This window comes from Chlorocebus sabaeus, chromosome 19 (assembly GCF_047675955.1).
Source record: "Chlorocebus sabaeus isolate Y175 chromosome 19, mChlSab1.0.hap1, whole genome shotgun sequence".
Taxonomy (NCBI): domain Eukaryota; kingdom Metazoa; phylum Chordata; class Mammalia; order Primates; family Cercopithecidae; genus Chlorocebus; species Chlorocebus sabaeus.
The window spans coordinates 7,939,867-7,953,149 of NC_132922.1; the positions used below are offsets into that span (position 1 = coordinate 7,939,867).

Below are 13,283 nucleotides of genomic sequence, written 5' to 3' on the forward strand. Positions count from 1 at the left end.
TTTTCTTCTTTTTTTTTTTTTTTTGAGGCAGAATTTCACTGTTGTTGTCCAGGCTGGAGTGCAATGGTGCGATCTCAGCTCCCTCTGCCCTCCACCTCTCAGGTTCAAACAATTCTCCTGCCTCAGCCTCCTGAGTAGTTGGGATTACAGGCGTGAGCCACCAAGCCTGGTCACATGTGCTGTTTTCTTGTCATCATCATCAATGTGTGTGTGTGTCTTACAAAATTGGGATCATACTGTAAATACAGTTTTGTACCCTACTTCGTTCTCCTACCATTTGATCATGAGCATTTCCTCATGTCCTAAATATACTTCAATTAAAAATAAACACGAGACACAGTGGCTCATACCTCTAATGCCAGCACTTTGGGAGGCCAAGGCAGGAGGATCACTTGAGCCCAGGAGTTCAAATCCAGCTTGGGCAACATAGGGACACCCTGTCTCTATCAAAAGTTAAAAAAAAAAATTAGCCAGGCATAGTAGCGCACACCTGTAGTCCCAGCTACTTGGGAGGCTGAGGCGGGAGAATTGCTAGAACCCAGGAGGTGGAGGTTGCAGCGAGCTGAGATCGTGCTACCAAACTCCAGCCTGGGTGACAGAGCAAGACTCTGTCTCAGGGGAAAAAAAAAAAAAAAAAAAGAAGAAGAAGAAAAGAAAAGAGAAAAGAAAAAAATCCACATGTAAGTGGATCCATGTAGTTCGAGCCCAGGTTGTTCATGTGTGAAGTGTACTGCTTAGTGGCTGAATGATATTCACGCTCTAAGTCCCACGTTGCTTACCATTTGCTTTGTTTCCCATTCTTCTCAGTTCTTAAGGTATAATTTATGTACAGTGAATACACTCTTTTTTTTTTTTTTTTTTTTTTATAGATGGAGTCTCCCTCTGTTGCCCAGGCTGGAGTGCAGTGGCACCATCTTGGCTCACTGCAACCTCCGCCTCCTGGGTTCAAGCAATTCTCCTGCCTCAACCTCTCAAGTAGCTGGGCTACAGGCGCCCACCACCATGCCCAGCTAATTTTTGTATTTTTAGTAGAGAGGGGGTTTCACCATGTTGGTCAGGCCGGTCTCAAACTCCTGACCTCGTGATCCACCTGCCTCAGCCTCCCAAAATGCTGGGATTACGGGCGTGAGCCACTGTGCCAGGCCAAATACACTCCTTTTAGTGTACAGTTCTTGAAGTTTTGATGAGTGTATACAGTTATGTAATGTATTAGTCCATTCTCATGCTGCCATAAAGAATTGCTCAAGACTAGGTAATTTATAAAGGAAAAAGGTTTAATTGACTCACACATCTGCATGGCTGGGGAAGCCTCAGGAAACTGGTAATCATGGCAGAAGGGGCAGCAAACATGTCCTTCTTCACATGGCAGCAGGAAAGAGACATGCTGAGCAAAGGCGGGAAAACCTCTTATAAAACCGTAAGAACTCATGAGAATTTACTCACTATCGAGAACAGCTTGGGGGTAGCTGCCCCCATGATTCAGTTACCTCCCACCAGGTTCCTTTCATGACACATGAGGATTATGGGAACTACAATTCAAGATGAGATTTGAGTGGGACACAGCTAAACCGTATCATGTAACCATCACCACCATCAAGATATAGAACTCTTCCATCACCTCCCCAACAGGTGGACCCTTTGTAATCAACCCCTCCTTACACCCCCAGTCCCTAGAAACCACTGATATGTTTTCTGTTTCTGTAGTTTTACCTTTTCCAGAATGCCATATGAATGGAACCATGCAATATGTAGCCTTGTCTTTTTTCACTTCACATGACTCATCTGAGATTCATCTATGTGGTTTCACATGTATTTTATTCCTTCTTCTTCTCCTTTTTTTTTTTTTTTTTTTTTGAGACAGGGTCTCCCTCTGTCACCCAGGGTGGAGTACAGTGCTATAATCTCTCCTCACTGCAACCTCTGCCTCCCGGGTTCATGCGATTCTCATGCCTCAGCTACCTGAGTAGCTGGAATTACAGTCACACACCACCACGCCCGGCTAATTTTTGTATTTTTAGCAGAGATGGGGTTTTCCCATGTTGGCCAGGCTGGTCTCAAACTCCTGGCTTCAAGTGATCCGCCCACTTTGGTCTCCCAAAGTGCTGGAATTCCAGGCGTGAGCCACTATGCCTGGCCTTCTTTTGTTCTTTTATTTTTTATTTTTATTTTTTGACAGTGTCTCGTTCTGTCACCCAGGCTGGAGTGCAATTATAGCTCATTGCAGCCTTGAACTCCCGGGCTCAAGTGGTCCTCCTGCCTCAGCCTCCAGAGTAGCTGGGACTACAGGCACGTGCCACCATGCCCCGCTAATTTTTTACCTTTTTGTAGAGATGGGATCTTGCTATGTTGCCCAGGGTGGTCTCAAACTACTGGCCAGAATCCGTCCTTCTGCCTCAGCCTCCCAAAGTGCTGAGATTACAGGCATGAGCCACCACGCCCGGTCCCAGTAAATTCATTTCAAATGTATCTGACCTATACAGAAAGAACATGATAAAGAGATAGCATTCACTTGTTTTCACTTGGCACTAAGCAAAGTCCACAGGTGTTGTCTTCCAGGGGCAAGGGACAGGATCTGTGCGTATTCTCACTTGTGATTCATCATTTGACTATGTAGCCGTGTCTGGTTTCTCTTTAGGGTGGTATTTGGCTTTCAGCAAGCTCCTATTAAACTGTAAATGAACTAAATACACACAATGCTGCTTCACTTGGCCATCGCTATGTCAGGATCTCTTCATGAAAGACGAACAGCACAGAGTTAGAATTCAAATACTCTACAAGAGGGACGATACTGGGCCGGGTGGTGGCTCACCCCTGTAATCCCAGCACAGTGGGAGGCCGAGGCAGGTGGATCACTTGAGGTCAGGAGTTCCAGACCACTCTGGACAACACGGTGAAACCCCATCTCTACTAAAAATGCAAAAATCAGCTGGGTGTGGTGGTGGGCGCCTGTAATCCCAGCTACTTGGGAGGCTGAGGCAGGAGAATTGCTTGAACCCAGGAGGCAGAGGTTGCAGTGAGCTGAGATCACACCCACTGTACTGGATGACGCAGCCGTCTTGAAGAAAAAAAAAAAAATGTGTAGCCCAGGATGCTGAAGCGTGGGGCTTTCTCAACATTCCCACCATCCTTACGGCAAACCCCTGGATCGTAGAGGGATTCTGCTTCTCTTTCTCCTCCTTTTTTGCATTTGAATTTGGATTCCTGGGTTTTGTTTCTACCCTCCCCTGGCAGCAATGGATCTTTGCCCATTACCTGAGACACAGGGAATTTACTGCTTTTGCTTTCTTTCTTTTTTTCTTTCTCTCTCTCTCTTTTTTTTTTTTTTAGTGGCGAGTCTCCCTCTGCTGCCCAGGCTGGAGTGCACTGGCTTGATCCTGGCTCACCGCAGCCTTTGCCTCCCAGGTTCAAGCAATTCTCCTGCCTCAGCCCCCAAGTAGCTGGGACTATAGGTGTGCGCCACCACACCCAGCTAATTTTGTGTTTTTAGTAGAGACAGAGTTTCACCAGGTGGACCAGGCTGGTCTCGAATTCCTGGCCTCAGATGATCTGCCTGCCTTGGCCTCCCAAAGTGCTGGGATTACAGCCATGAGCCACCGCACCTGGCCTGCTTTTTTAGAAGAAAAGGGTCCAGAGGAAGCAGGTGGGGTCTGCGCCTGTTCCTGAGCAGCTAGATGCCTACCCCACAGAAAGGTCTCTCTCCAGGCTCTTTGCCAGTCCCCATCTTCCAATACGGTTGCTGGTGGAGGTTTATTAAAAAGGGCTTATGAATGAGTGTGAACTCCCTTTGTATCTGAGGCCCCCAGCTAGTCCAAACTCACATGCCAACCTATACTTGGCCTTTAAGACTTAATTAAAATTATAGCGGATTTCCTGTTGCCAACTAGTTTGGCAGTAACCTCTTTCTCCTGTGCTCTGCCAAAGGTGAAGGCGTTCTTGTGTTCTGTCTTTGGAGAGGCTTCTCTTGTCTCTCTCTCTTTGGCATTGAGGTTACTTGGTTGCCTTGCAACCTCAGCTTTCTGATGGGTTCAGCAGAAATTACAATTTGGTAGATTATCCAGCTTTTCTCATTATGATATTGGGAGTGATAGCCTTTGTAGCTTTCTACATTCTAAGCCCATTCCACAAATCTTTACTGAATGCATACTATGTGCCAGGCATTCTAGGTGCTGGGGATAAAGAAGTAGAAAAAACAGGCTGAGCACAGTGGCTCACACCTGTAAACCCAGCACACTAGGAGGCCAAGGTGGGTGGTTCACTTGAAGGAGTCTGAGACCAGCCTGACCAACGTGGTAAAACCCCGTCTCTACTAAAAATACAAAAATTAGCCAGGTGTGGCGGCAGGCGCCTGTAGTTCCAGCTACTCAGGAGACTGAGGCAGCATAATTGCTTGAATCCAAAAGGCAGAGGTTGCAGTGAGCTGAGATTGCGCCACTGCACTCCAGCCTGGGTGACAAAGCAAGACTGTCTCAAAAAAAAAAAAAAAAAAAAAAAGTAGAAAAAATAGATCTGATTTCAAGAAATTTATATTCAATTGAGGAGAGGCAGATACAAATAGATAGAATATTATATTTTATAATATTAGATGCTAATAAGTTCTATGAAGAACACTTAAGCAACTGACAGATAAGACAACTATAGTGTATTGGCCAGGTGCAGTGGCCCACGCCTGTAATCCCAGCTCTTTGGGAGGCCAAGGTGGGCACACCACCTGAGGTCAGGAGTTCGAGACCAGTCTGGACAACATGGTGAAACTCCGTCTCTACTAAAAATACAAAAATTAGCCAAGTGTGGTGGCACGCGCCTGTAATCCCAGCTACTCGGGAGGATGAGGCAGGAGAATTGCTTGAATCCAGGAGGCAGAGGTTGAATCCAGTGAGCCAGGATCGCACCACTGCACTCCAGTGAGACTCCTTCTCAAAAAACAAAAAAAGTAGAAAAAACAGATTTGATTTCTATATATATATATATATTTTGTTTGTTTTTGTTTTTGAGACAGAGTCTTGCTCTGTCACCTAGGCTGGAGTGCAGTGGTGTGTTCTTGGCCCACTGCAACCTCTGCCTCTCAGGTTCAAGTGATTCTCCTGCTTCAGCCTCCTGAGTACTTGGGATTACAGGTGCCCACCCCCACGCCTGGCTAATTTTTGTATTTTTAGTAGAGACGGGGTTTCACCATGTTGGTCAGGCTGGTCTCAAACTCTGGACCTCATAATCCACCCACCTCAACTTCCCAAAGTGCTGGGATTACAGGTGTGAGGCACTACACCTGGCCAGAAGTATGTATTCAATTGAGAGCGAGATACAGAGAGATAGAATATTATATAGTATAGTATTAGATGCTAAATTCTATGAAGAACACTTAAGCAACCATAGTGTATAAATGGTACCTCCTACCCCTTCCTCCCCTATTCATGTAGATACTGTCTATAATTTACTGCTTTTTTTTCTCCTCTCCTCAGGGATCTCTATGGTGGAGAACGGGCTAGACTGCCCTACTCTGTTAATAGAACTTAGTAAGATTTCAGCTCCAAGTAGTAAATGGGACCGTCATTCCCATTCCCATCAGGGATAGGACTGCTGCTCATAAACATGCCAGGTATTCTGTATAAGGCCAAACTAGGACCTGGTGGACACAAAGCACAGGTGTTATACTTCAACTCAATACAGGAAGAACTTTCAAACCGTCAGAGCTGCCTGCAAAAGTAATGTACTTTTCTGGAAGGTAATCGACTTCCCTTTCTTGGAAAAGTTGCAGCTTTGGGTTTATAAGTTACCTTGTTTGCAAGCTCCCAACTGCCCCTGAGGGTATCTAAGCAGACGGGTGGAGTGTACATTTCCTGACTTCTAACAGTAGAAAGGCTCCACCAAAGGCTCTTCAGGACAGCCCTAGGAAGCTGCTTGCCTGTGCTACTCAGCACTGATTCTTTAATTTCTTTGTGCAGATGAATAAACCATGCTTTCTTTTATTTTATTTTTTTGAGACAGGGTCTTGCTCTGTCGCCCCTGCTGGAGTGCAGTGGCGCGATCTTGGCTCACTGCAGCCTCGACCTTCTGGGCTAAAGCGATCCTCCCACCTCAGCCTCCCCAGTAGCTAGGACTACAGGTCCATGCCAGCATGCCCAGCTAATTTTTGCATTTTTTGGTAGAGACGGAGTTTCACCATATTGCCCAGTCTGGTCTTGAACTCCTGAGCTAAAGTGATCCTCCCACCTCAGCCTCCCAAAGTGCTGGGATCATAGGCATGAGCCACTGAGCCTACAAATAAACCATGCTTTAGGGAAGGTAAGTGTCTTGACCAAGGCCACAGAGCTAGGAAGCAGCCGGCTGAACTGGGATTGAGGCCAAGGTACTGTCTTTGATGCCAAAACCTGCTATCCTTCCTCACTATCACCCAACCTCTTCCCAGTGGCTCCACACCCATTGTGGTGACAGAGGCACCTTCTGTTGAGTGTAAACTCTTCTGGCCGGAATTGTTTCCCAGAGAGTAGGGGGCAGCCCCGAGGGCTGGGGTTAAAAGTCAAGCTTCTCATCTGGACTCATTAGTTCTGACTGAGCACTTCTGCCTCAACCGCACCGCTACCTCTCCATGAACGTGACACAAAAACCCTTGGTTTCAGAAAGCCAGTTTCCAGGCAAAGAAAGCTTTCCACCCAGGGCCTGGAGTGAGCTGAGGGCAAGAACAAAGAGAGTCAGGCGCGGTGGCTCACGTCTGTAATCCCAGCACTTTGGAAGTCCGAGGTGGGTGAATCACCTGAAGTCAGGAGTTAGAGACCAGCCTGGGCAACATGGTGAAACCCCCGTCTCTACTAAAAATACAAAAATTAGCCGGGCGTGGTGGTGGGCGCCTGTAATCCTAGCTACTGGGGAGGCTGAGGCAGGAGAATCGCTTGAACCCGGGAGCCGGAGGTTGCAGGGAGCCGCAATCGCGCCACTGCACTCCAGCCTGGGGGACAGAGCGAGACTCTCAAAAAAAAAAAAAGGAAGGCAACCAGCTAACGTCCAGCGTCAAGGCGCGCGAGCCCTCCATCCGTCTCGTGCCAAAAGATGGCGCGTGGGCCCCTTCCCCTGCCTCTGATATTTCCATGGAAGCAGCCGGTTAGGCGAAATGGCGATCGACCAGATTAAAGGTTGGTGGATCCTATGGCAGTGCGCGTGGCAGTCAGCCACACCCGGGACCGGCTTCGCCCAGCGCTAGGGGCGTGGAGCCGCGCCGCGAATGGCGCGCGAGCCTCCTGCGCACGCGCGTGCAGCGTCCGGGGTCTGGCCAGCCGCGCGGCTGAAGCGAGGGCGGGGAGGGAAAGCGAGCGGCGCCTGCGCCCCGGCGGTGAGCGGGCCCAGTCGTGGGCGGGGCTTGGGGCGGAGCCTGACCGTCACGCGCAGCACCGCCCCCGCGGCCTCGTCGCTCGTGGTGAGGCGGCAACCGCTCTTCGTCGGTCCTTACCAGTTGGCTGGGCCAGCAGTGCCCGGCTCTCAGCTGATGATGGGGGACCCCAGCAAACAGGACATCTTGACCATCTTCAAGCGCCTCCGCTCGGTGCCCACTAACAAGGTAGCGGCCGTGAGCGAGTGCGGGCCTGTCTGGCATCCTTGCGGGAACCGGCGGGCGGCCCCTGCGGGCGCCAGTGGCCGTGGCGTGGGAGGCGGGGCCGGCGCGGCCTGTGACACGTCGCACTCTGGGGCCGCGGCAGCCTGGCCGGGACGGGGCGGGCGGGGCCGGGCAGCTGGGAGGCCCGGGCGGGAGACCGGAGCGCGAGGGTCCTCACGCGGGCCAGGGAGCGTTCCCGGGGCGGCGGCGCGGGCACACCCCCCAGCGAGCTCTTGGGACGGGGGGCGAGCACCTGGGGCTCTGAGCGGGGGCGGGGTCTTCCTGGGGGCGCTGCGAGGAGGGGGCTCCCGGCTCAGAAACCCCGGCTGCTGGCGCCGGATGCGGGGAAAGCGCGGCTCCCCCGGCGCCACCCTGGAGCTCGACCCCGCCTGTTGGAGCCGGCTAGACTCCTCGGGCCTTGCGGTGCCTGCCTCAGTTTCTCTTCTGATAAAGCTGCCGAGTAGTCTCCGCTCTGGCTTCCAGCTTTTGTCGCTTTGGCCAGGGAGGTTCACCACAGCCTCCTCCCTCCCCTCGGCTCTCTTTGGAGATGGGGGTTTTCTTTTTTTTTGTCTCCAGAGACTGTTCTCTCCCTGGAACTTTTACAGCTTTGCGCAGCTGGCTGGAGGTGTTGGGGTGACGCAGGGGGCTAAGGTGACAAGTCGGGTCGGAGAGGGACCTGGAGAGTGCAAAGGGCTGTTGCGTCAGCGTGGACTCTCCCCGCCCCTCCGGTGACACGAGTTTTGTCTGGTCCCCACTGTCACTTCCGAAGGGAACAGCTGTTACTGAGCATGGTCCTGAACCTCGACATGCTGGCATAGAAAGTGTTATAAGTGTTTCTGTTGGTTTTAAGTCTTGATGGTACAGGGGAGCCCATATTTTTTCCAGCCTAGGTGAGGAAGGAAACAGTTTATTGGGGGTGATGTCTGATGGATGTGGGAAAGTTAAGAGAAAGGCTCCAGGAATTCTCCAGTGTCCATTTCTTCATTGTTTTCTTGATTTTCACATTTTTATTTATTTATTTTTTTACAGACAGGGTCTCACCCCGTCACCCAGGCTGCAGTGAAGTGAAGTGTCTTGATCCTAGTTCACTGCAGCCTTGACCTACCCAGCCCAAGCCATCCTTTCTTCCCAGCCTCCTGATAAGGCTGAGACCACAGGGCTGCATCACCATGCCCAGCTAATTTTTATTATTAATTAATTTATTTATTTTTGAAGAGACAGGATCTTGCTATGTTGCCCAGGCTGGTCTCAGATTCCAGGGCTCAAGCAGTCCTCCTGCCTCTCCCTGCCTTGGCCTCCCAGAGTGCTAGGATTATAGGCATGAGCCACCATGCTGGCCTTAATTTTCTTTCTTTCTTTATTTTTTTAATGTTTTAATTTTAATTTTTTTGAGACAGAGCCTTGCTCTGTCGCCCAGGCTGGAGTGCAGTGGTGCGATCTCAGCTCACTGCAACCTCTGCCTCCTGGGTTCAAGCAATTCAGCCGCAGCCTCCTGAGTCGCCAGAATTACAGGCATCCACCACTACACCCAGCTACTTTTTGTATTTTTAGTAGAGACGAGGTTTCACCATATCGGCCAGTCTGGTCTCAAACTCCTGGCCTCAAGTAATCCACCCGCCTTGGCCTCCTAAAGTGCTGGGATTACAGGCGTGAGCCACCGCGCCCAGCCTTGATTTTTAAATTTATATTGACGTGTTTATGAAGAGTGGGTCCTGTATAACTAGACAAGATTAGGATCTGCGGTTAGCAATGTGTAAACGGTATATTTTTTGTCACCTTTATCTCAGAAACATCAACATGTATTCTCTTTGATTTAATTCAAAGATAATTTTAAATAAGAAGTCAATGTCTTTATATCAAGAGTCTTTTGAGAGACAGGTTCGTATGGTCCAAACTGCTACTTTCTAGGTATGTCACCCTTGGACAGGTTACTTGACCACTTTGTCTCTTTTTTCCTCATCTGAAAATGGGGCATGAACTGGACCTAATTCAGAGGGTGATTGTGAAGATTAACTGGAATAATCCAAGGAAAACACTTAGAGTAGGAACTGCATATAATAGTCTTCAATAAATGGCAACTGTTTTTATTATGAAGAACACACCTATGAAAAAGTTTATATTCTATAATAAGATTAATAAAAGCAGTGGTCAGAAATGTTTTCTGGTAATGTTTTCCAGTAATGTGCTGTATTTCTTGGTTGAGACCTTATATTTGATCACTGGTTTGAAACCCTTACCTAAAAGACAACAATAGCATTTTAAAATTGGGGTTATAAAAGAGAACTCTAAGGTACATGAGCCAGGAAGGTAATCAAAGAAAAACAAGTTGGCTTACTTTTAGAATGTGGTATCCAATTTCTTCCTCTCATGTGTGATGATTTACTCTGGATGAAAGGTCATGAGGGTCAATTTTCTTTTTCTTTCTTTCTTTCTTTTTTTTTTTTTTTTTGAGACAGTCTAGCTTTCTTGTCCAGTCTGGAGTGCCATGGTGCCATCTTGGCACACTGCAACTTCCTCCTCCCAGGTTCAAGAGTTTCTCTTGCATCAGCCTCCTGAGTAGCTGGGACCACAGGCGTGTGCCATCAAGCATGGCTAATTTTTGTATTTTTAGTAGAAATGGAGTTTCACCATATTGGCCAGGCTGGCCTCAAACTCCTGACCTCAAGTGATCCGCCTGCCTCAGCCTCCAAAGTGTTGAGATTACAGGCGTGAGCCACTGCACCTGGCCAAGGGTCAATTTTCTAGTTTGTGAAATCCTTCTTTGTTGCTATACCATTCCTTACTTTTATATAGATTGGGTTATTCATTCAACAAGTATTCCTCAAGCCCCTATGGTATGCTGGGCACTGTGTATAGCATTAAAGGTATATACACTGATGGTATGTTCCTGTCCTCTGGGAGCTTACAGTCTCGTGGATGGATGAAGGGCAGATGCAGGACAGCAGGTGGTGTGTTTTCTGCTCTGAAGCACAGTGTGGTGGAGCGGGAAGAGTGGCTCGGGAAACAGACTGCATGGGATCCAGTCCCCACTGTGGACATTTCCACTAAGGAATTACTAAGAAGTGGCCACTTCTTATCTGTCATACTTAATTCAGTAATTCCTTAGTTTTCTCTAAAATGGAGATCAAGATTTACTGCCGCCATCCCACGCCCGGAAGGACTCCTCATGCTCTCTGCAGCAAGGTGCTTCTGTTGCTTACAGAACAACTTGCCTTTGATGATTTTCAAGAGAGTTGTGCTGTGAGGTGGCAAAAGTATCCTTTTCGGCAATGTGTTCGGTACTGGGGGCTTGGCCCTTGTGTATTACCTCATACAAAAGACTTTTCCAGGGCTTCGTGTTACCAGTTGGCCTTGGAGCAGGTGCATAGCCATCCCAAGGCACAGGGTGCTCTGGGCCCTCTTCTCAACATTCACTATCTCAAACTCACCAACAAGCACAACTTCGTGGACATTGCTGATGCCAAGTTGAAGATTCCTAGCTCTGGATCCAAGTCAGAGAGCCGTCTCCACATCAGCTCATCCAGAAGTGCACCTTTCAGAGGTGGCACCTTGATGAGGTCTTCCTAGAGCCCAAGGATTGCCAGCAGATTCCTATGTTCAAGCTCAGTGGGGAGAATGGTGAAGAAGTGAAAAAGAAGTAGAGACGATCCGAAAGACCCAGTTTTCTTCTAGTCTGGCCTTCCCTCATCTCCACCATGTGCCCACCAGGGGTAATGGCTCGTCTGAGTGACAGACACTCCCTTAAGCCAATTTTCCGGCCACCAGTGGGATGATTGTACATGCTGACATATGGTAATTTTGGTATAATTCTTACGTGGGCACAACGAATGCTATTGTCATTTTTAAACTGAATCAGAAAGAAACTCTTATTGTAAGATAATTTATGTGAAAATTCTTTGTGTAAGAAAGCACATGATAAAAAGAATCAGAATTAAGAAAATGTTCTTTGATTTAAAAAACAAATAAATAGGCCAGGCTCGGTGGCTCACGCCTGTAATCCCAGCACCTTGGGAGGCTGAGGTGGGTGGATCACCTGAGGTCAAGAGTTCAAGACCAACCTGGCTAATATGATGAAACCCCTTCTCTACAAAAATACAAAAATTAGCTGGGCATGATGGCACATGCCTGTAATCCCAGCTGTTTGGGAGGCTGAGGCAGGAGAATCGCTTGAACCCGGGAGGCAGAAGTTGCAGTGAGCCAGATCGTACCACTGCACTCCAGCCTGGGCGACAGAGAGCAACTCCATCTCACACACACACACAAATAAAATAAAATAAAATAAAAATAAAAAATAAATAAAATGGAGATCAAGACTAGCTACATAATTTGTAAAATGTACAAAATGAAAATGCAGGGCCCTTGTTTGAACAGTATTAAGAGTTTCGGGCCAGGCGCGGTGGCTCAAGCCTGTAATCCCAGCACTTTGGGAGGCCGAGACAGGCGGATCACGAGGTCAGGAGATCGAGACCATCCTGGCTAACACGGTAAAACCCCGTCTCTACTAAAAAATACAAAAAAACTAGCTGGGCGAGGTGGCGGGCGCCTGTAGTCCCAGCTACTCGGGAGGCCGAGGCAGGAGAATGGCGTAAACCTGGGAGGCAGAGGTTGCAGTAAGCTGAGATCTGGCCACTGTACTCCAGCATGGGTGACAGAGCGAGTCTCCGTCTCAAAAAAAAAAAAAAAAAGTTTCCACCAATACAGTCGCTCACTCCTATAATCCTAGCACTTTGGGAGGCTGAGGTGGGTGAATCATTTGAGCTCAGGAGTTCGAGACCAGCCTGGGCAACATGGTGAAACCCTATCTCTACTAAAAATACAAAAAATTAGCCGGGCGTGGTGACATGTGCCTGTAATCCCAACTAATCGGGAGGCTGAAACAGGAGAGTTGCTTGAACCCAGGAGGCGGAGGTTGCAGTGAACCAAGATCATGCTACTGCACTCAAGCCTGGGTGACAGAGCAAGACCCTATCTAAAAAAATAATAATTTCAAGATGAGGCTGGGTGCAGTGGCGCCTGTATTCCGAGCACTTTGGGAGGCCAAGGTGGACAAATAGCTTGAGCTCAGGAGTTTGACACCAGCCTGAGCAACATGGTGAAATCCCATCTCTACCAAAAAAAATAAAATTAGCCATGCATGGTGGTGCATGCCTGTGGTCCCAGCTGCTCAGGAGGCTGAGGTGGGAGGATTGCCTGAGCTCAGGAGGCAGAGGTTGAAGTGAGTCAAGATCATACCATATACTCTAGCATGGGTAACAGCGTGAGACCCTGTCTAAAAAAAAAAAAAAAAAAAAAAAAATTTCAATATGAGACAGCAGAGCATTAAGCCAATTACACGCTCTTTTCTTCTAAGTGTGGGGCCCTCTGCGACTGCATAGATCACACACATGACCAGGAAGCTGGCCCCGATGGGGATGACAATAGTACCTTCTACTGGTAACCCTACTAACGAAAGAGTTGTTAGGAAGATGAAACTGGCTAAAGTGCCAACAATAGTGCCTGACTTAAACACTCAGTATTAGCTGTTACTATTTGTATACTAATTATTCTCATCATTAGGCAAAACAAATTGTCAGTCAAAAGCTATTTCTTATTCATCACCATAAGAACTGATGTTCTGCTTCAAAAGCCACATCTTGACTTTGGTTTGGGATTGCATATCAAATCAAAGCACAGTCCCTGCTTCCAAAGCATAGCCTCCTGT

The 13,283-nt window shown here is 48.2% G+C and overlaps 1 protein-coding gene and 1 pseudogene across 1 annotated transcript in view; both read left to right on the forward strand.

Moving 5' to 3' along the window:
* Nucleotides 1–7,365: 7,365 nt before the first annotated feature.
* ARFGAP3 (ARF GTPase activating protein 3) overlaps nt 7,366–13,283 on the forward strand; it is a 63,042-nt gene continuing 57,124 nt past the window's right edge. The window contains exon 1 of the mRNA XM_007975994.3: nt 7,366–7,546. Within this exon, the coding sequence (XP_007974185.3) occupies nt 7,475–7,546 (72 nt within the window). The 5' untranslated portion in view covers nt 7,366–7,474. The remainder of the gene's footprint in view (nt 7,547–13,283) is intronic.
* LOC119627134 (cytochrome c oxidase assembly factor 1 homolog pseudogene) lies at nt 7,922–12,796 on the forward strand (annotated as a pseudogene).